Raw genomic sequence first — 22,060 nt, 5'->3', positions numbered from 1 at the left:
AAAAATCCCCGAGGTTGCAGTGGGAAATCAGAAGTCAGAGCTGAGGCATTTCGGCAGCCGGGGCTGGAATGTCTGACTCACACTGTGACTAAATGCAAATATGAACTCAAACTTGCTCCTTAAAGTTGTCTGGATCCAGCGCGAAGCCCCGAGCTCCCACTGCCCCTCTTGTCCCAGGGGCTCCCGGTGAGATGGTGGCCCACGCTGGCCCACATCTTGGTGGCTCCGGGGACGGCCATCTGCGGGAGCGTCTTCCACGGTGACAGCGACGAGCGATGCTCCGCTCCTCCTGGTTTGTTTTACCTCCCTGAAACCGGAACAAAGTGGGACCCTGGGGGGCAGGAGGGCACCCCCAGACCTCGGCTCCGGGTGGGCGATGCTCACCCGATCCTGCCCCTCGCTGTCCCCAACGCTGAAGGGACCTGCCCTGATTTTTAGGAGCTGGGGGGCTTTGCGCAGGGACTTTGTGCAGCCACCGGCCTCGCTGGGTGGTCCCGGCCCATCCATCTCCTCTGCGCTGGACATCAGGTCCCTCGTGGGGCAGGTGGCTGTCACACGGTGTCATTGACAGAGTCTGAGTCCCAGTCGGGGGGCAGGTCCCAGCGAACAGCGCCGTATCCAGGGAATCACATCACGTCCTGGAAACAGCCCCGCTCGAAGGAAATTCCAGGGAAATGGGGATTTTGCTCCAGTATGTTATTTTTTTTTTAAGCCTGTTTCGTTGCCCAGCGCTGACCTGAACTTTCATTCATTTCCAGTTTTGTAAGAGGGGGGCGGGAGGCTCCGAGGGAAGCGGCAGCGGCCAACGTCCCGCAGCCCCCGCCGGGGCCACAGCCTCCCCCAGGCATTGCCGCAACAGTGGGGCTGGACCAGCCCGGCGCTCCCCAGCCCCCCCGGCCGAGGACCACAGCGAGCCTTTCCCGAACCGCCGGGAGGTGACATGGGGACAGTGACGGGCCAGGCTGGGGGCTCAGAGGCAGAATAACCTGCCCCGAAGCCACCTTTGAGCAGGTCTCCATCCGTCCCGCTTCAGGTTTCAGCCTTTTCTTCTGCGCCACAGCCCTTTCCCTGCAGAGAGCGTGGGGTCCTGCGCCTCCTCGGCCACAAACCCAAGGGCTGAGATGGGTTTGGGCTCTGGGAAGAGGTGGGGACACCAGACAGCACCCCTGCCTTGGGCAGGTTTCTGCTGCGAGGGCTGCCCTGCCCGGGGGGTGACACACCACTGCCATGTCCCCAACAGCACCTGCAAAGATCTCTGAGGGTCTCACACTGGCAAGGTTTGTCCCTGCCGTCATCTCATGGAGGGGGAAACTGAGGCACGGAGGCCGGGGCCACAGATAGCAGAGTAACTGCTCGTCTTCTCTGCTGACTTCTGCCTTATTGCGTGTAACAACCTGCCCGGGCCTCAGCGGTGAGGAGGAGGAGGCCACACCAGGAGCTGCCCCCCACTGTTGGTCACCACGACGGCTCTGCTTTGTGGGTGGAGAGCAAGACCCCGGGCAGGGAGCTCTCGTGGTGACCGGAGCCCCTGGAACCTCAGTCAAGGGCTATAAAGTGATGTTGTTTCTCTGCAAAACTTAAGGCAGGGGAATGCCCGGAGCGGGAAGCAGAAAAGCGGGCGCTGTGCAGGCTGGGGGGGGCACCACCGCCCCATCATCCCTCCGGCTGCCGGCAGCACCGTCACTTACTGATATTTTAATTGCTTTTTATTTCTCCAGACCTGGTGCTGCAACCACGGCGTTGCGTTTTGGGGGAGGAGGGTAACTGATGAACCCGGGTTTGGCTCCGGTGGGATTTGTTGGATTCCTGCAGAAATATTAACCCACCCGCACTTTCCGGGGCAGTCGGTGCCCTGTCCCGTGTCACAGCCAGCGGGGACCCGGGGCTGCTGGAGCAGGGGATGGGAAGAGACCCTGGGAAAGGGACAGCGAGCAGCCCTGGAGGCAAAGCAGAAGGACATCGGCTGCGTTACATCCAACAACCAAGGGACTCCTTTCCACGGGAGCTGGCGGGACGACGGCAACCCCAGCGTGGGAAGAGCCGGAGGCTCTTTGCTGGGGGTCGGCCACTGTTTCTCCAAAGAGGGAGCACTGCGTGGATGGGCTCTTCCCCCTTCCAGCAACGCCAGGAGCTGTGTCCCACGGGATAACCTGCCCGTGGGGAAGCTCTCCGTGCCCTCCATCAGCCGCTGCCCCCGCAGCCTCCGCTACGCAATGGATTTTCCCCCGGCATGGCCAGCTCTGAGCATTGCAGGAGTCATTGTGAAAGGTGTTTTATTTGTGCCCCAGCTCTCGGTGTCGTAGGACGACGATACCATCTCAGCTCCACTCATTCATTAGCTGTGTGTGATTAGCACTGACAGTTGCGAAGACGGTGGTAACCGCTACCCCCATCCCAAAGGTTCAGGGGATGGAAACAAGGAGAACTCGAGGTGCTGCCTGTGCAACGTCACTGTGTTTCATGCCATCACGCGGGGACAAGGGGCTGGGGCTGGCCCCACCTGGAATACTGTGTCCAGCTTAGGAGTCCTCAGCACAGGAGGGACACGGACCTGTTGGAACAGTTCCAGCGGAGGGCCACGAAGATGGTCAGAGGGATGGAGCACCTCCCCTGTGAAGACAGGCTGAGAGAGCTGGAGCTGTTCAGCCTGGAGAAGAGAAGGCTCCGGGGAGACCTCATAGCAGCCTTCCAATATCTGAAGGGAGCCTCCAGGAGAGCCGGAGAGGGACTCTTTGTCAGGAAGTGTAGTGACAGGACAAGGGGTAATGGTTTTAAATTGGAAGAGGGGAGATTCAGATTAGATATTAGGAGGAAATTCTTTCCTGTGAGGGTGGTGAAGCGCTGGAACAGGTTGCCCAGGGAAGTTGTGGCTGCCCCATCCCTGGAAGTGTTTAAGGCCAGGCTGGATGGGGCTTCGAGCAACCTGGTCTGGTGGGAGGTGTCCCTGCCCAGGGCAGGGGGGTTGGAACTCGATGATCTTTAAGGTCCCTTCCAACTCTAACCATTCTGTGATTCTATGATTCTATGATCACGAGGTGCTCAGGGGACATTGACGTGGCTCCTCAGCCTGCAGGCTCCAGCGCATCCCCAGGTGGGAAATGTCAGCAGAGACCCTCCACCACGGTGGAGGTGACTCCATGGCATCCCCGTGGTACCCTTTTGTGTATCCCCCCCGTCCCTCCTGCTTCCTCCTGCCCTGCCCCAAAATAGCCTGAAATAGGAAACTGAGAGGGCTGTGAACTGGAAGTGAGAACTTCTCAGCTTCAAGAAAAAAACGTGATGCTGGAGGAGTTTTCAGCCTCCCCCAGTTCCCCACGGGCAGGCCTGGGGACACACTTCTTGCCACGATGCTGCCACCAGGAAGGAGGAACGTTCAAAGGCAAATTCTATTTTCAACGTATGCAAAGATGCACAGTGACCAAAAAACAGCTCAGAGGAGGAAAATCTCCCCACCGCTTTCACCCCACACTGTCCTGGCCATGGAGGGCTGGGGAAAGCCGGGGGGGCTCACGCCGGGTCCTGCCCACCACGGCTCTCCATCACATCCGTGGCTTTGCAGAGCCACCGGCGGAGGAGAGCCGGGCTCTAAGGTTTAATTACAATTGTTGACAGGGAAATTATGGCCACACACGAAAAATTAGAACATAATTGTGTTAGGGAAATGTTTTATCTTCTCCTTGTCATCCCCGAGAGCGGAAGGCGGAGGGGGAGCGGAGGAAGAGGCCAGCCCCATCCGTGCCCCACACATCCTTCCACCCCGAGCCCCGGCAGCGTTTCCCCGCCAGGGTCTGTGCCCAGGGCTGCCCGCGGGGAAGCAGCAGGGCCGGGGGGGATGCTCGCACCGCAGGTGGGATCAGTGCGGGATGCACCTTGGGCAGCTGGATCCCACCTCCCGAGGGAGCGTGCTCCTCTCGGAGGGGCTCTGTGTCAGCGTGGCGGCCAGCGGTTCCCCCTTCGCACAACTCGGACCTGACCCATCCCATCCCTGCCAAACGGGGCTGGGGGCCATTCTCACTTCTAGGAATCACAGACTGGTTTGGGTGGGAAGGGACCTTAAAGCCCACCCAGTGCCACCCCCTGCCCTGGGCGGGGACACCTCCCACCAGACCAGGTGGCTCCAAGCCCCCTCCAACCTGGCCTTGAACCCCTCCAGGGATGGGGCAGCCACAGCTTCTCTGGGCAACCTGGGCCAGGCTCTCACCACCCTCACAGCAAAGAAGTTCCTCCTTGTATATAGTCTAAGTCCTCCCTCTCTTATCATAGAATCAGAGGGTCGTTATGGTTTGAAGGGACCATCGAGTCCAACCACCGACCCAACCCTGCCCAAACCACCACTGACCCATGTCCCTCAGCACCACGTCTGCCCGGATTTTAAATCCCTCCAGGGATGGCGACTCCACCGCTGCCCTGGGCAGCCTCTTCCAAGGCTTCACAACCCTTTCCGTGAAGTCATTACTCCCAATATCCATCCTAAACCTCCCCTGGGGCAACTTGAGGCCGTTTCCTCTTGTCCCATCGCCTGTTCCTTGGAAGAAGAGACCGACCCCCCCTGGCTACACCCTCCTTTCAGGGAGTTGCAGAGAGCGAGAAGGTCTCCCCTCAGCCTCCTTTTCTCCAGGCTGAACACCCCCAGCTCCCTCAGCTGCTCCTCACAAGCCTTGTGCTCCAGACCCCTCACCAGCTCCGTGTCCCTTCTCTGGACCCGCTCCAGCCCCTCACTGTCCCTCCTGTAGTTTGAAGCCATCACCCCTCCTCCTGTCTCAACAAACCCTGCCAAAAACCTTGTCCCCATCTTTTTAGCAGATCCAGCGGAGATGCCTTTGGTCACTGACCCCATTCAAATGCAGGTATTTCTTTCCTCTGTAGAAAAAAACCCAACAAAACCAAATGTCCCAAAGGCGCGGGTGACACCAGCCCAGGACAGGAGGGGGACAGGCAAAGCGGAAGGAAAAGCAGCTTCGGGGACCGAGGGCTCTGGAGCCGGAGGGGCAGGGCAGGTCCCGGCCGGGAGAGCACCCGCTCCCGGCTCCCTTCCGCCCCGGTGACATTTTCAAAAGCCACCGATAAGGGACCAGCCCTCGTGGGGGGACTCCGCCGAGGGGCAGCCCCCCTCGCCCCACTGACTCGGGGCAAATGGCACGGTACGGAGGGTGCGGGGCTCCCCGGGCGGCACCTTTGATACAAAGCGCCCGCCGCCCGGCTTCTAAGCGCCGGCGAAGTTATAACGGGCGGGAAGATGTAAAGAAGAGGATATTATAAAATACGGACTTTATTGCAACACGCTCTGCGGTGCCGGGAGCGGCTGAGGCTGCGGGGAGCACGGGCAGGCCTCGCAGCGCTCCCCTGCGCCGGCCCCATGGCGGGGACCCGACGGCCCCCGCACCGCGCAGGGTGCCCCGAGGGGGCGGCGGGTCCCGCTCGGCCCCTCCAGCCCCACGCGTGGGGCTGCCCCCGGGCGAAGCTACCCCACAGCGGAGCACCGAGGGGGCTGCTGCCGGTGCCGGGACCCCCAGCCCCGGGGGCGACCGCAGCTCCGCCCACCCGACCGCGGCGGGGGCCCCGTCGGCCAAGTAAAGGGGGAGCTGCGGGCGGCGACGTGAACCAGCGGCCGCCCCCCCCCGAGCCCCAGTCGCGCCCCGCCCCCCGCGCTCGGTGGGCGGGGCCGGGGCCGGAGGGCGCTCTGGTTGGCCGCGCCGCCTGCCACTCAGAGCGGCGGCGCCCTCCCGTTGGACGGCGCCCCTCGGTCTTATCAGTCCATCTCCCGGAGCTCCCGGTGTCGTCACGGTCCTGCCGCCACGCCCCTCGGCGCTGCGTCCCCGTGTACCCTTCCGCCAGGAAACATAGTTCCCCATTCGTGGTAGGAAAAGGGGGAGGGGGGAGCGTTTCCGCCCCCCCCCACCCCGCGCTGCCGACGGGGCTCGTCCCGCCGCACCACGTGCGGCCGCACGAGCTGAGAGCGGCGGGGGAGGGGAGCGTTTACCGCAACGCCGTGCGGGCGGCGGAGGGATACGGCGGGGAGGCGCTGCGCCGCGTAGGGGCGGGGCGCGAGGCGACGGGGGCGTGAGGGGAGGGGAGGGGGGCGCGTCTGGCGGCGCCGCCGCCGCGGGGGGAAGCATGCGGGGGCCGCGGGGCGGGCGGGCGCAGCAGCGGCGGCGGCGGCGGCGGCGGGAGGAGGAGGAGGAGGAGGAGGCGGAGCGGCGGCGGCAGCGGCGGCGGCGTTAAAGGAGGCGGGGCAGGGGCCGGGGCGGGCCGCCGGGGCGCACGCGCCGCCCGGTGCGGGGCCGATCGCGCCCGCTTTGGCTGCATTGTATCCGCCGGCGGCGCGAGAACAATAGGCGCCGCCGCCGCCGCCGCCGGCCCTGGGCGCCGCGGCCGCCGCCCGCTCCCGCCGCTCCCGGCCCCTCCGCGCCCGCGGGACCTTCATGCGCTTCCCCCTCCCCCGCGCACGCACGGGGGGTGCGCGCCTGCCCCGGAACAGGTAAAACAAAAATAAGGAATAATAATAATAATAATAATAAAAAAATATTAAAAAAAAAAATAAAAAGAAAGGAAATAAGGAAATACGGACGCGCTGCCGCCGGTGCTGCGGGGGCTGGAGGGGCTGGCGCGGCCCCGGGGACTTCAAGGGTCGTCCGTCCGTCCGTCCCCCCCCCCCGTCTCGGTGCTATTGTCCCCGGTAAAGTTTGCCGGGGCGGGGGGGGGGGTTGGGGGGGACGGTCCCGTCGCCAACTTCAACCGGTCCCCTCCTTCCCCCGGTCGCCCCCCTCCTTCCCTCCGTTTCCCCCCCCCCCCCCCCCCCGGTGCCTCTTCCCGGCTCGGGGCGCTCCAGAAGTTGGGGGACCCCGGGGGGGGGGGGGGGGCGGGTTCGGTCGCCTCCCGCCCCTCTTGGCGGGGGGAGGGAGGGCAGCCCGCGGTGTCCGTGGGGCAGCGACCCCCCCCTTCCCAGCGCCGCGGGAGGTGGGGGCAGCCCGTTTGCGGGACTCCCCGGTCGGGCGAGGCCTTGTCCCGGGCTGGGCAGGCCGCACCGGGAGCCGGAGCCGGAGCAGCCCCGGGGGCGGCCCCGAGCCTTTGTCCGGGAGAAGGTGGCTCCGGCGCCGGAGGAAACCCGAGCGGGACGGGGGGGAGAGGCGGACATCTGCTGCGCGTTAGCCCGGCACCGACGGGCCCCCCCCCCAGGCCCGGCCCGGCCCGACGGGGCGGGTTGTGCCCGGCCTTTGTGGCGGGGTGTTTTTGGGGGGGGGGGATATAAACCCGTCCGGGCCAAAAATAGAAGCTGGGGGGGGGGGAGTAAAAATAAAAGCCCGGAGTGAATTTGGGGTGTATTGGTGGAGGTGTCCGCGGTTTTGGGGGGGTGGGGGTCACTTGTCCCCCTTCCCCCGGAGGGGGTTTCTCCGGGGTGTAACGGGGACGAGCTCGGTCCCACCGGAGCGGAGGCAGTAGGTTGAGAAAGTTGCTTTAAAAACAAACAAACAAACAAACAAAAAAAAATCCTGACCAGATGCAGCGATGACACTTAAAGTCTTTTGAAAGAAAAGAAAAAGGGGCAAAAAAAAAAAAAAATTAAAAAAAAAATAAAAATAAAAATTCCCCTGGCTGTTTTTTTTTTTTTTTTATAGCGGCGAAGGGTTTTTACGGATTGGGCTGATTTCAGCGTTGTGTTTTGTTTTGTTTTAATAAAACTAAACTTCATTGAGATGTGGTGGCTGAGGCGGCGCAGCCTCCAAACACTCGGGATCGCATGGAGTTTGCTTGCTTTTTTTTTTTTTTTCCTTTTCTTTTTTTTTTTTTTTTTTTACCCTTATGATTAATGAGTTAAATTTATTGGCCAGCTGCCCTTTGTAACCATGAATGAGTTCCTAAAAAAAAAAAAAAAAAAAAGCCCCAAAAAAGGAATCTTTTATCTCATCCCAGACCTCTCTCTTCCTCCCTCCCAAAGAAATATTTTTCTATCGTAGGGAGCTGGCCAAAAAGATCAATCTCCCTTTAAAAAAAAAAAAAAAATTAAAAAAAAGTCTGTAAAATTCGGAAGAATAATATTTACCTCTCTCGCAAGATTGCCCGGAGGGCTTTATTTTTGCAAAACCCTCCGAAACCGATATTTTTTATTTTATTTTTTTTTTTTTATGTATTTTTTTTTTTTTTCCTAGTCCCTTTTGGGGAGGGGAGAGGTTTGGTTCTCACCGGCCTGGCTGGGCATCCCCAACCCCTTGATTAAAAAAAAAAAAAAAAAAAAAAAAAAGAGGAAAAAAAGCAGCTGCAGGTGCTCTGCAGCCCGAAGGAAAGAGGGAGGCGGATGATCAGACCTTCTTTTTTTTTTTTTTTTTAATTTTTTTTTTCTTTTTTTTTTTTAAACAAAACTAGGCAAGGACAAGAGAGCCTCCTGCGGGGAGTGAGCGTGGGGGACGGAGAGGGGGCGAGCCGAGCCAGACAAGCGCCTGAGTGATAACTTGCCTGAACCCTTTGATAAATGAGTTGACTTTTTTTTTTTTCCCCCCCCTTTTTTTCTTTTTTTTTTTTTTTTTTTTTTTGCTTCATTCGCCACACGCCAGGAACAGAATTGGCCTGAACTAGTGGAATTGGCAGCAAAAAACTAACATACGAGTGTGTCTGGTCAATAGAGCGCTTGTTCCTGCCTCGGGGTGCGATGTGAGGACTCCGACTGTGCTCCCGGCTGAGGAGTTGGATGCTGGAGACGCCGCAAAGGGTGTTTTTTCTTTTTCTCGCCCCTTTCTCTCGCTCTGGCTTTTTAAAATATTCATCAATGGGGTGGGTAGTTTGCTCTAGTCATTAAAATATCTCTTTTTTTTTTTTTTTTTTTTTTTTTTTCCTCCTTTTTTTTTTTTTCCTCTCCCCTCCCCCTGGCTCTCTCCAGGACTGCCCAGGCTGGGGGAGTATGAATCAGCAGCAGCAGAGAATGGCTGCAGTTGGGACAGACAAAGAGCTCAGTGACCTGCTGGACTTCAGCATGGTAAGGCAGCGCCGCTGGGGAGGGGGGCTAAGGGGGGGCCTGCAGGGTCCCGAGTTGGGGGGGTGGGGGTGGATGGGGTGGGGGTTGGGGGTTGGGGGGGGGGGGGCTTTTCCTTGTGTTTCGGAGCTGCAGAAGGGAGGAAATGTGAGCCTGTAAATTGGACATGATGGGTTTCAGATGTGCCGTGTTTGTGTGCGTGCACATGTGCTGCGACTTGTTTATTTTCAAGTTAAAGCAAAGCCTCGGCCCCTCCTCTCCTTCCCCCCCGGCCCCCCCCACTCCCCTTCTCTTCCCCTCAAACGTATTTTGTTTCCTCGCAGAGAGGTGGGTTGGGGGGTTTTTTTATGTTTCGGATGGGAAATTCTGGGGGAATGTAACGGGGTTGTGTGTTCTCTGTTTAAATGCTCAGCGCGAAAGGGGCTGGGCCGACTCTTTCTGGAGCCGTGCGAAGATGTAACCTCAGTAGCGCCGATTCATCAGGCTTTTCTCCTCTCCCCAGATCCAGGCTATTCAACTTTTGCTCCCACAGGTTATTTTGTCACGGTTTGACACGGGTCCAAGCTCTCCGGCGCCTTACTTTTGCAGGAGTTGGACACTTGTGTTCCCCAAGCTCTGCTCTTCTGTATCCTGGAAACCTTTCGCTGCCTTTAGGAGCCGTTTATTTTCCAAGAAAACGGGACCTAAGAGTTCCCCCAGAAGGGTGTGCGCAGCCCGCAGGGAGGAGAAATCCCTTCTAGCCGTAGCAGAGCGAGGGTTAGTCCCCGGCGTGTCCGTCCGGGCTCGGTGACGTGCCACCCGGTGCAGGCTGGTGTTGGCAGGCGACTTGGGGAGGGGAGAGCTGGGCTTCAAAAGAAAATAACTTGCTGTTGGGTTCCTCTGCCGCGCTCTGCGCCCTCGTGGCCCTTGGAGCGTGCATCTTGCTTTTTAGATAAGCAAACGCGCCGCGAAGATAGAAAGAAACCACTCTGTGAGTGTCAGGGCTGTCCTGGGTCACCCGCTGGGCTGATCGTCCTGCCCCTTGGAGAAGGAAGGTGGGGACAAGCGGTGGCGGAACCAGCGGCACCCACTGTCCTGGTGCCGGGGGGGGAGGGAAGTGCTGAGGTTCGGACGCTCTTCTGCACCCGAGCGCTGAGGTTTAGCAATGGGAAATAAAACTTTTTATGCAGCTGGGCCTTGTAGTTGTCCCGGCAGGGCTCTGGGTTAGTGTGGGGGGGTCTCTCAGTCCCCTGAAGAGCAATTTTCCTGCAGGAGGAGAAGCCCAGTTCTCCCAGTTTCATGCTTCTGTTGGGAGCCCGGTTCCATTAAATTGCCAGTGATGTATTTTTACAGTAGGATGTTTGCAGTTGGTAGAGGGAGTGCAGGGACGGGGTGTGTACAAACACAGGGCTTGCTGGGGGGCAGTGCGCGGTCGTTTGTCCCTCTCTCACCTCGGAGGTCCTGTGGGTCGGCGTCTTTGAGCCGTCTTGACATCGGAGCTTTCCATCTCCTGCTGGGTTTTGGGTCGGTAACCCATAATCTGCTCCCTGGCCAGGGCTGCGGTGGCTCTCCCTTTGCTTTTTTTCTCCCCCATTGGGGGGAAAAAAAAAATCAAATTCCACTCACCCTTTAAAGCTTTAAAAAAAAAAAAAACAACCCAAGACTTTATTTTCAAATTTAACGAACCATCCTCATTTGCATGCTCAGTACTGTATTCCCTGGAGGGGTCCTGACCTGTTCCCTCTATACACGAATTTTTCAGTTCTTGGAGGTTACTCTACACCGAACGGTTGAATTTGGGTTCAATTCCAATGCTCTTACGCTGGCGTAAACCTGGGAACGGCCAGAACGTGTTGGTGTGAGGCTCCCGTGTTTCAGCAGCGGCACCGGGGGCGGCTGCTCTGCAGGATCAGGGCCTGCAAATGTCATTTGCCAGCGAATGACTCGAAGACGTTCCCTCCAGGATAAGTTGGCCGATGGGTTCCGACGCAGTCTGGATCCGAGCCAGAGCTGTTTCACAAACCCTCATCTCCGCACACGCACACCCTTCGCCGGAGTTTGCATAAAAGGGAAGACGAACATCTCTCCTGAAGGATGAGTCGTTGAAATGGGAACCTTCCTGGCTGGTAGATGGTCTTCTCCCTGGCATCGGGGGCCGCTTGTGTACAGCGTGGGTCTGTCGGAGGGGCTGCCCTGTGGGTTGCTCTCTCTGTGTCATTGGGATGCAGGTTTTTTGACCACCACAGCTTTTTTTAAAATATATTTATATTTTTCTTTGAATGAGCAGAAGCATTGGTCTGCTAATCCTCTCCAGGAGAGTAGATGGGAGGGAAGAGCAGAGAGAGAGATTCGGAGCCGCTGGAAGCGTTTGTTTCAGATCAGTATTTGGATTCCTTTTTTTCTAGGGAAAATATGTTCAACCCTGACAGCCCCTGGTCCAGCTCTGTGCTGTGTTTTGCTGCCCAGTGGGACAATTTTAAGGTCCATCCCTAACGGGGTTGTGCGGTCAGACGTGAGTTCGTGGGGTCAGTAAATGGCAGGTTGTGCGAGATGCTATAAATTGGGCTGACAGTCCTGAAAAGAGAGACTTGTGCCTTCTTTATTAAATAAAGACATCGGGTAGTTATTGAGCTGCGAAGCGCTCGCCCAAAGCTTTGTGCCGATGTGATTTTGCCAATAAAGGCGAAAATCAAAGGAATCTGTAACGTGCATCCAAGTAAGCCAGAGCCAAACCCCCGGCGATGGGTTGCGATGGCTGCGTTGGGGTGTGCGCGGCCGCGTGTTCTCTCTGCCTCTCGACAAATTGCCTGTTATAATTGCCCCAAAGTACAGGTAATTTGTGAGCTTTCTTTCACCACCGCTCCCTGGCAGGAGTCCAGGACAGGCTGGCGAATCAGGAGGAGAGCTTTCCAGAAAGCATCCTGCTGATAGATTGGAGTTTGTCGGCTTCACCTTATTTATTCGGCTTGGGTTTGGGCGCGTTAGCCCTTGGCTTGGGGTTGTCAGGCTTTGACGGGCACGGGCTGCGTACGGCGGGAGATGCTTGGCCGCGAGGACTCGCTGTGGTCATCCCGGGTGGCATCTCAGCCGTGTGGGCAGGTATCCCGGCCGGGCTGTACCGGGAGAGCCGGGATGGATCAGCGGGAATGGGGAACGAGGGTGTCGGTGCCGCGGAGCGCGCCTGCCAAGCTCGATAGAGGCAGGCGGCTGCGTGCCAGCCTGGGTCCCTGGCAGAAGCGAGATGCTGTTAACAGCCATGATTATTAGCAGAGTATTAACCATATGCTGCGGGGATGCTGGTTGTCAGGGTGGGTTTCCAGCTCGCTGAGACGTCGCGGGGTGGGCAGGGGCTTGAGCAGTCACACAGGACCTGCCGCCTCATTTCTCGGCAGGCGACTGCGTGCCAGCCCCGGTGGCTCCAGCCATCGAACGGGGGGCAAAAGCCAACCCGTTCCCGGCAAGCGGGGCTGGAGAGGGCTCCTCCTGCCAGGCCGGGGGATGCTGAAGCCGTTCCCTGCTCCGGCCAAGGCCCAGCGCCTGCACTTCCATGATAAACCGCTCGCTTTTGTTCAGGGTGAAGCAGTTGTAAAGTTTGACTTGACGCCACGGTGGACGTTTGGGGCCGCGGTCAGGAAGGTCTGTCTTAAACAAGCACGTCTAAAATATCCTGCTGGCGATGTTTATTGAGTCGGATTCCCTCTTCTCCCCGAATTAGCGGCTGGATACTTTCCACGCTGCAAAATAGATTTTGGGTTTTGAGTTCAGGCCTGAGGTTGGTTCAGCCTGGAGTTCGTAAGGTGGGAGAGCGGAGGAAGTGAAAACAGCTATTTAATTTAAAAACACTGATGCACTGGTAGAAGTCCACAGTAAATGAAATGCTGCTCGATATTGTTAACTCGTGTCTGGCAAATTCCTTTTCTTGCTCACGAGTTCGCTGTTGGAAGCGTGGGGTCTCTTAGCCAGAACTTCGCGGATGTTTGGTTCTTCCCCTGTGCTGGATTTGCATCTTTTAACCTGGGGAGAAATGGAGAATAAATTCTTTGGGGGGGGGGGGGGCCTGGAAATCGAGCTCCGAGGCTACAGGAGGCTGGAGGTAGGACTTGAGAAACCAAATACAGTGACTTAAGATGGGGGATTTTACATAACCGTTTAAATCTACATTATTCAAATCCAACAAAGGCCAAGTAATGACCCGATTACGGTTCCTCAGATGATGCCCTCGGTGTCCCCTCTCGCTGCCCGGGTCCCTCCAGTATGTGCCAGCTCTGGTTCATCTCCTCCCTCCCCCTCCCCGTTTATTTTTAAAGCAGCGTTTAAAAGCAGAAAGGAAATTTGCAGTGGGTGGGTGAACTTTGCCGGTGAGTGACAGACGCCAGCGCAGGCAGCCGGCACTTCACGTATGACTTGCGCCGGGCTCCTCGAGGCACCGGACCCGGCCGCCTTCAGCCCACATCACGGTGGAAAAACAAGCTGGCAGCAAGAAAAAAAAAAAAAAAAAAAGAAAGAAAAAAAAAAAAACACCCACCCCAAAACACTTCCTTTGCAAGCGCTGGGTGTTTTGGAGCCTGTGTTGAGGGGTAACCCGGGGTTCCCCCCCTCTCCGGCATCCCCCTCTTTTAGCATCCCACCTGCCTGGGTGCGGAAAGGAGTCCTGGGCTCCATAAATCCTCGGGGATGGAGAGCAGGGAGGTGTTGCATCAGTCTCCGAGTCTCTCTTGGCGGTGGGGAGGGCATCCCCGGGGGTGCGGGGGCGTGCTGGGGATTGCCGCTGTCGGGGAGGAGGGGGGACGGGGGGGGGGGGACGGGGACACCCCACCTCTTTTACAGAAGTGGAAAGCGCTGGTTGCACAATGGAACAAGGCTGTTCATTTTCTCCGCTCCTGTTTGCTGCTCAGACCTTGGGTTTTTCAGCATCAGCAAGTACGAAGCAGAAACGCTCGTGCAAAAGAGCCAGCAGTGCTTTTTTTTTTTCTTATGTTCTTTGCTTTTTTTTTTTTTGGTTGCATTTTGCTCAGTACCATTATGTTCATGCGTCCCATCCCCCCCCCCCCCCCCCAGCTCACACACCCAGAGCTGCCTCTTGCCCCTTGGAAAGGGGGTTTCTAACCGCTTCGCTTCATCTTCTTCCCTACCCAGAGAGGAGGGAGCAAGCACAGACCGGCCAGGATCCGCCACGTAAATTCCATTTTTCAGTAATTTTGCAGAAAACATCGCTGCCCTGAGGGGAAGGGGAAGGGGAAGGGGGGGGGGGGGGGCAGGAAAGCCCTGTAGCGTGGCAGAGGAAGGTAGGCTCTGCAAGGCTTCGGTGGCCTCAAGGCTTGTTGTTGTTTTCTAGCTTGACTTCCTGAGGAAACAAGGCGTATTTTATTGGGGGGGCTGCTGGTCCACCCCCAGTGCCCCTGGAACGGGTGGGCAGCAATGTCCCCTCGGTGCCAGGAGGGTGTCGGGAGAGCAGGGTGACGGGGCAGTGGTTGTCCACACGCGGGGGCTACGTCCTTAAACACTGTTTACACCTTGATTTAAATCCATATATATATATATATATAACATCTAGAGGATGTGCGTGTGTGCATACATATATATGATCCCAAATTTGTGTTCTTTTTTTTTTTTTTTTTGAATGGCAGTTGGTTTCTTAACTGCTCTCTTTGCATCTCTACCACATTTAACTGTGGTGTTCTTTATTTTTTTTTTTTTTTTTTATTTTCCTCCCCAGCGTTTGTGAAAACAAAGCTGGGCAGACGGTTTCGTACAGAGGAATGTTTCTGACCACAGCCAGACATCAGCTATGTCAGGGCATGAAACGCCGCGTTTCTGTAGGCTCTTGTGCCATTACATTGTTTAATCTTCAAAGCATTAAACTTTTTGACTTACTCAGACACTGCGAAGCTAAAAATAATAAAAATTCAAATGACTTGGTGGTGAAAGTATCTTGAGTAGTAAAAGGATATTAAAATGTTAATTCACTAAGCGTTTTCCCACCAGTTGTTTTATTGGCTGGAGCTCCGTTTGTGTGGATAAGAATTAGTTTTTTTTTTTCTGCTGCACGCAGGTGCATATAAATTTTTAAATAACAGCTTCTGAAACCCTCCCAACTTATATTAAAAATATTTATACAGGTTAGCTGGCGAGGTCTGCAGTATTTTTGAGGAAGCTCCCTGGCAGGAGATTAGTTGTGACACCGAAGCTGCAGAGGTTACAGCAAACGAGTAGCCAGAATGACCGATACTGTAAAAGCCGTTAATTTTTCTAATTGTGAGTTAAATACCTCTGCCCTTGGCGTGGCTTCTCCCGCCGGCCCCGGGGCTGCTCGCCGAGGCCGAGGACTCATCCCTCCGAAAGCTGCCGAGGGCCAGCATCGCCGGGGCGTGCGGCTCTGTCACCTTTGCCCGTGCCCGCGGGGGACACGGGGTGACACCCGCACCGCCGCGGGTGCTGGGGCGCTGAGGGGTAAAACCAGCTTTGCTGGACGCTGTCGTTGCCCTGATAGCTTTTTATGAATGGAGCCAGCCTTTCTCCGTGGCCCCACGGGCACGCTCTAGCCTGGGCTTTGGTGAATAAGTTTGGGGAGAAACTGCTGGGTTTGACCACAGCAAAGATGCTTTTTGGACGGTTTTCAGTTGCACGTAAGGAACCAGCCGCGCTGTGTACACAGGAGGAGTTTATGCAGGTCGGAATGTGTGTGTATATTAGCGCACAGCTGCGCTGCTCCTGTCCCTCCCGCAGCTGATCTATGGAGCAGGGACACGAGGAAAGTTTTTTGCATCAATAAAGTGTTTCTCTTCCCCCTTTCCTCCCCCCCCGCCTGCCCAACTGACCCCCTTTGCAGCAGCACAGTAAAACTAACATACTGAAATCTCTTCTCTCTTCCCTTCTCTCTCATCTTCTTGTTTTTCTAGATGTTTCCCCTGCCAGTGGCTAATGGAAAAAACAGACCCACGACCCTAGCGAGCACTCAGTTTGGAGGATCAGGTACAGTCATCTTGATTTTTTTTTTTTTTCCTTTTTTTTAACACTGTTATGTTTCTTGCAATAAATCTGTTTGCTTCCAGAAATCCCGAAGGAGGGGTTTCTGTCGTTTTGTGTTATGTATTTTTCTGGTGGTGGCCTGCTACTATTTCTCTGGATGGTTTTCTTGTTGCTCCATGTGTCTCCGGGTGCTCGAAGCGGCTCTTGCTGATCTGTCTGCAATTAAGAAGTCACCACCTGAGCTAAAGGTTGTTGTCTCGTCGCTCGGACTGAAGCAGCCCGAGAGCAGACAGCCAGCGCTCTGCTCTTAAGCTGCTTAGAGGAACGCGTGTCTGCAGACGTACGCCTCGGGAGACCTGCTGTACGTCACCGAGAAGACACGGTGGTGGTGGTTAATTCCTGGGACAGGGAGACTTCGGTGCAGTTTGGGTGTTTGCTCCGTTCAGCCCCTCCAGCAGCTCCCTGCTGTTGGGTGGCATCTGGGTGTTCCTCGGGAGACACCTCCTGACCAGATGCCTCTGGGGAGGCGGCAGGAGGGGTGGCTGGAGCCGGTTCCCCGTCCTCCGAGCTGGTCCCCGCTGTGGTTTTGGGGTGCTGTCGGGCAGAGCCTCGCCTGTCCCGCCTTGTCACAGCGTCCCCAGTGCCAGCCCTGCTCCCCAGAAGTGCCGGGTGGCCGTGTCCATCCCCGCCGGCCCAGCTGCCGAGGAGGGGCCAGGGTGCCAAGATCAAAGGGCTTTGGGAGCAGGGCACCTGCGGAGAGGATGGCCAGGGCTGGCGATGCGGCTGCGATAGGAGACTCTCTGAAGGGCGTGAAGCTTTTCATGTCGGGTTGGGAAACGCGGCGCTGGTTAATTTGAGGCTGAAGCAGAGAATTCCCCGGCTGGGCGGACGGCGCGGTGCCGTGCCAGGCGTTTGATGCCCGGGGAAGCCGCTCTGTGCAGGGCTCGCTGCGGCCCTTGGCATGCAGGAAGTTCAGTTAATTTGTCCTTCTTGCTGAAACACGCTGATGCTTTGTGGATGGTTAAAACTCGACCTTCTCTACACTGGGCTGGCTCGGGCTGTCCAGGGAAACTCCTGGCCAGGTGGAATGTCTGTGCACTGACACGGGGCGGCATCCCGGGGACTGGGATGGGATTTCTGGATCACAGCTTTGATCAGAGAATCATGGAACAGTTTGGGTTGGAAGGGACCTTAAAGTCCACCCAGTGCCACCCCCTACCATGAGCAGGGACACCTCCCACCAGACCAGGTTGCTCCAAGCCCCCTCCAACCTGGCCTTGAACCCCTCCAGGGATGGGGATGTTGTCCCCATTGATGCCCTCCCCATCGATGCTGGTGCGTGCTGTGGGGCAGAAGCAAGACGGGAGGGATGTCCTCTGCTCTGCTCCTGCCCTTTTTGGCCAGGGAAGCTTGATGCTTTCAGATGGGACTGCTGAGCTGCACGTCAAGATGGTTTTGAGCAAACATTTTTACAGGGAGGGAAGCTGTTGAGTGGGCGCTGGAGGAAATTTGAGGGGAGAAGACTCTCGGGTTAACCCAGATGGAAGCTGATCTCTCCAGCGAGTGTTCCTGTGTGCGACTTCTGCTGTTAAAATAATCTGCCGAAGACGCGCTACACGCTGGTGAGAGCACAGTAATGGAGCAAGCTCACATTAACTCGTTTCCTGCTCAGAGGCTGGCTTGGCTGCGGGGTTTGCAGTGCTGGCCAGCAAGGGGAGGCTGGAGCCGGGCTCTGCAGCTCATCCCGTGCCACCACCGGACCCCCCTCTGCCTGGCTGAGCAAACAGCCAAAACAACACCAAAACCTTTTATTCTCTACCCCCTCCCCCCCCGGCCTCCATCTCTTCTTTCGGGTGAGTGAAAGGTAATGTTGACACCACCCTTCCTCTGGGCTGCTGCTTTTCGAGCCTGGCTGTGAGCAGTTCATGAAAACAGAGGACTGATGTTATACAACGGCACTGGCGGCGGTTGCACAATCGCTGCTGTCCCGGGCTCGGGGCTCTGCGGTGACTCTTTTGTCCTTTCTTCCCTTCGTCTTTCGGCATCGCAGGTTGGAAACGCGGCTCAGGGCTTGGTTTCGGGGAAGCCTCTTCCTCCAGTTATCCCTCAGCCAGTCATCCTCGGTGTCACCGGTGGAGAGCGGGAGGGGCATTTTTTGGTTTGTGTCTTGTCTTTGTGACTTCTCTCTGCTCCCAAATGCTCGAGGATTGATTTCTGCTGGTGGGATGAATAACTGCAGTAAGACATTAAGGAGATGTGCCATGGACAGGGGTGCACTGCTTCCGTTAGAAGGATCCAAGGTGTCTAAATGAGGTCCCAGATAGCGGCCGGTGGTTGTTTTCATAGTTTGTTGATGTTGGTTTAGCTTAATTCACTAATTGACGGCAAGGTACAATCAGATACTGGTTCATCCCCAAAGGCATAGCCAGCCATCCGGCTCCAAATTTGATTTGAAGTCGAATCGTCCCCAACCCTGATGTGGTCAGAGTGGGGAGAGCAGATGGTCCTTGGATTTGAGGACCTGGACTTGCTGAGGGAGCAGGGCGTCTTGCAGCCATGCTGTAATCTGGACCTGGAGATTAGCTCCCTAAATCTCCTTCCCTTGGAGGAACACAAGGAGGGCTTCTTCTTTAATGGGGCTTGTGTTTTTCAAACCCTTCTGTTCAATCGGAGTCCCCTACCCCTGATAAAGACAGCACAGCCTGGAAAGGAGAAGCGGACACTGATTCTTCACTCATTAGTGACCACCATGGCACCAATATCCCATTATTTGGGGTTATTTGTAGTAACCCCAAGATAATAACCAGATGTGCCAAAAAAATTGGGGTTTCGTGCTTCTGCCCACCCTTGGACATGTGAATTTGTGGCTTCCCACTTTTCATCTCCCTCCTCCTTGGGGAAATCCTGGGGCAGGTTGTAGCCTTTATTTTTTTTCGCCTCTGGAGGAGCTGTGAGCTCCCGGCTCTTCCCTCCCCGGTGGAGATGGGGAGCCAAGGGAGCCGTGACCCCGCTGACTCCCAGCCAGGGTGCCCCACTTGCCAAGACGAGATTCTTGCTTCCAGAATCCAGCTGGTAAATAAGGTAGCGCAGTCATTTGGAACAGCGCTCCTAGAAAAATCACACAGTGATAAAATTGCCCCGAATTCAAATCCTTTTCAAATCCCAATTAATAATTGCCCTGGCCAAGCTGCTGGCGCTCGTGCGGGTGGCCCCGTTTCCCTCTCCGAGGCCAGGAAAATTCAAAGTGTTAATGCAAGCCCTCCAGCTTTGAGATCCCTTTGCTTTTATATTTGTCTCCCGGTTTTATTTTAAGCTCTGCCGCTGTTTCCCTCGTTTCTGTCCTTAAATGCACCGGGGAGGAACTGGTTTAGCTACCCCGCCGCATGGACAATTCAGCACCTCCGCTTTGCGTTTTCTTGGCAAGGCGAAACCCAACAATTGCCACTAGGATGGAGCTTACGTCAGGCAGCCCCTGTCTGCAGCATTTATAGCACATATAGGTCACCGCGGGGAAGTTGGTCTTCCTGGGGCTTTGGGCTGCAAACAGTGTTTTCCAGCGTGAGCCGTGTCATTTGCCGCTGGGGTTTTATTTTAGCCGGGACGCTCGGCGTACGCCTATTGTCCCGCTCCTAGAAGGCTGCTGTTTCGTCCTCCCCTCGCCAAACTGTTTGTTTATTATTTGCAGTAGCAAAACATTTAAAACCGTGTGTGTCCCCCCCCCTCCCCCCCATGTCATAGTTCATAAATGACTAATCTGATCAGAAACGAGCTCCCTCCCAGCGCGTTTAATTAAATTGTGCCTCTAGCAGGAAACCGCGCGTGCGAAATTTCACATGGAAATAACCATTTTGAATTGACATTAAGACAGTAGGAGTGTGGCAGGAGGCGAAGAAGTTTTCATTGTCTGGCCCCAGCCCGGCCGTGGCAATCGCTGTGGCCTCTTGGCTGCCGGGTTCTCGTGCCTTTGCTCCGGCAGCCGAGCCGGGGCTCTGCGGGGCAAGGGGGGGGACAACGAGGGACAGGGATGTGCGAGGTGCCACAGGTCCTGAGCAGCACTTTGCATCCCCGGTTAATCCAGAGAGTGTCCCACCGTCTCCCCTGCACATCCCTGCAGGACACCAGGTTTGTGTCCCAGGAGGTCTCCTGCTGGCAGATAATTCTTCTTGCGACTTAAATAAAAGCTCTGCTAAAAAAAAATAGCTTTTTTTTTTTCACCCCTCTCCTTCCCTTGTGAGTAAGTGAATTCACAGTTAAATATCTTTTCCTTCTTGCTTTGTGCTGAAGGAGGGAGCTCCCTCGCTCAGGTGGGTTTGGAAGGGAGAGTCCCCTCCCGCTCCGTGCTGTGATTTCCACCCCCAAAATTTGTTCGCTGCTTTTTCTTCGGGAGCGAGATGGTGAGATGAGGCTCATTGTCGAGGGAATTGCTTTGATCGGGGCAAGTTTATAAAATACATTTGAAGCTGGCTGAGCGGGGAGCTTTTCAAAGGGTTACAAGCTGGTGCATGTAACAAATTTTAAGTTATAGTCTAGTGAACAAAGTAAATGCATTCTCCCTGGAGGTAGGTGAGTCTGTATCCCCTTTGAAAGCCCGCTTTAAACACCCTTCAAACTTGGATACCTGTGGCAACAGCACTGAAAGTAATAAATTCTCTGAAAGATGAGGTTGTCTCTTTAATTGGTGCTACGGGTGAGCTGTTTGAAGATTTAATGATTCCGTGTGTGCGTGCAGACCCGCGTCGGGAAGCTCCCGGGCGAGGAGGGGGGTCGGTGCCCCGGCCGGGAGCTGGGCTCCCCTTCGCTTGCAGAGCACCCAACTGGGGGATTTTTTTGGTAAAAACATCAAAGTTAAAGAGTTAGGAAGAACTAAGCGCGGCCTTTCTGTTGCCACGCTGTCAGCAATCGAGTCTGAGGCTGCGGAATAGCATTCGCAACTATTTACCATAGTGAGGAAAACAGGAGCTTTTATTAGTAAGGATGTATCACGTTTTCCTACTCCCTGCCTCTAGTTCCCACATGTTTTGCTTATGCCGAAGTGGGAGTGATGGGCTTTGCTTGCTATTTTGATAGATGATGGAAGGCAGACATGAGGTGCGCAATATGTGACTTGATATTTAAAACTGGCACTTTCCATTAAAGTACATAACTTCAGGCTGCTTGTTTATGTTGCGGTTGCGACCGTGCCCATACAGCAGGCTTGCAAAACTGTCACTAAACACAAAGCCACCACAACAAAAAAGTCAAAGCAGAAAAATTTACTCGCCCGCCCGCTGGCGTGACCATTTCTTTCAAAGGAAAAATTGCTTTTTAGCCATTATCAAAGGTTAAAAAAAAAAAAAAAAAGTCTATCCATGGGAAAGTCAAGCTTGCAAAGCTGAGAGGTGGGGTTGGCCTGGAAGGAGATGGTCCCTGTAGCCCTCGGCTGCTCCGGCATTTCCATTCCTGCCGCCAGCAGAACCCGTGCCCGGGGTGTGGGAGGATGCTGCCGGAGCGGAGGGTACCGTGGGGCCGAGCCCCAGCCCTGCCAGTAAGAGCCTGGAAGACTTTCAGTGGAGGTGTCTCCCACGTGCTCGTCAGGTGTGTTAAACGGCTTCCTGCTTTGTTTTAGTCTCTGCCTTCAGGAAGCTCCTGTTCTTCATAGGATCAGGGAATGGTTTGGGTTGGAAGGGACCTTAAAGCCCACCCAGTGCCACCCCCTGCCCTGGGCAGGGACACCTCCCACCAGACCAGGTTGCTCCAAGCCCCCTCCAACCTGGCCTTGAACCCCTCCAGGGATGGGGCAGCCACAGCTTCTCTGGGCAACCTGGGCCAGGCTCTCACCACCCTCACAGCAAAGAAGTTCTTCCTGAGATCTGACCTACCCTTTCTGCTCCCTGTTTTTGCCGTGGGATGGGTCCCGCTAACCAGGATACAGAAAGCAGGGTTTGGAAGAAAAGGCTTGGAGTGCCCAAAGGCTGGGGGCAGGGAATGGGGGTGGGCAGGAAATCGCAAGCAGAGGGGAACAAATGGCAGGGGAAGATCTTCACGCCTGTCTCCATTAATGCAGCGTCACAGCCTGGTTACATCCCTGATCCCCGTGTTCCTGCTCCCAGGGCTTCCCCACCTGGGTGGCTGTTCCTCTTGCACCCTTGCAGTGAGGGGGAAACGTGA

The 22,060-nt window shown here is 56.0% G+C and overlaps 1 protein-coding gene across 8 annotated transcripts in view; it reads left to right on the top strand.

Annotated features, from left to right (window-relative positions):
- Nucleotides 1–6,252: 6,252 nt before the first annotated feature.
- TCF3 (transcription factor 3) overlaps nt 6,253–22,060 on the top strand; it is an 84,546-nt gene continuing 68,738 nt past the window's right edge. For all 8 annotated transcript variants that reach the window (XM_074163974.1, XM_074163973.1, XM_074163969.1 and 5 more), the window contains exons 1-3: nt 6,253–6,478; nt 8,873–8,968; nt 15,844–15,916. In XM_074163974.1, the coding sequence (XP_074020075.1) occupies nt 8,894–8,968; nt 15,844–15,916 (148 nt within the window). In that variant the 5' untranslated portion in view covers nt 6,253–6,478; nt 8,873–8,893. The remainder of the gene's footprint in view (nt 6,479–8,872; nt 8,969–15,843; nt 15,917–22,060) is intronic.

This window comes from Numenius arquata, chromosome 25 (genome assembly GCF_964106895.1).
Source record: "Numenius arquata chromosome 25, bNumArq3.hap1.1, whole genome shotgun sequence".
Taxonomy (NCBI): Eukaryota; Metazoa; Chordata; class Aves; order Charadriiformes; family Scolopacidae; genus Numenius; species Numenius arquata.
The sequence above is the reverse complement of the archived record's forward strand: the minus strand, read 5'-3'. Positions and strand labels throughout refer to the sequence as shown.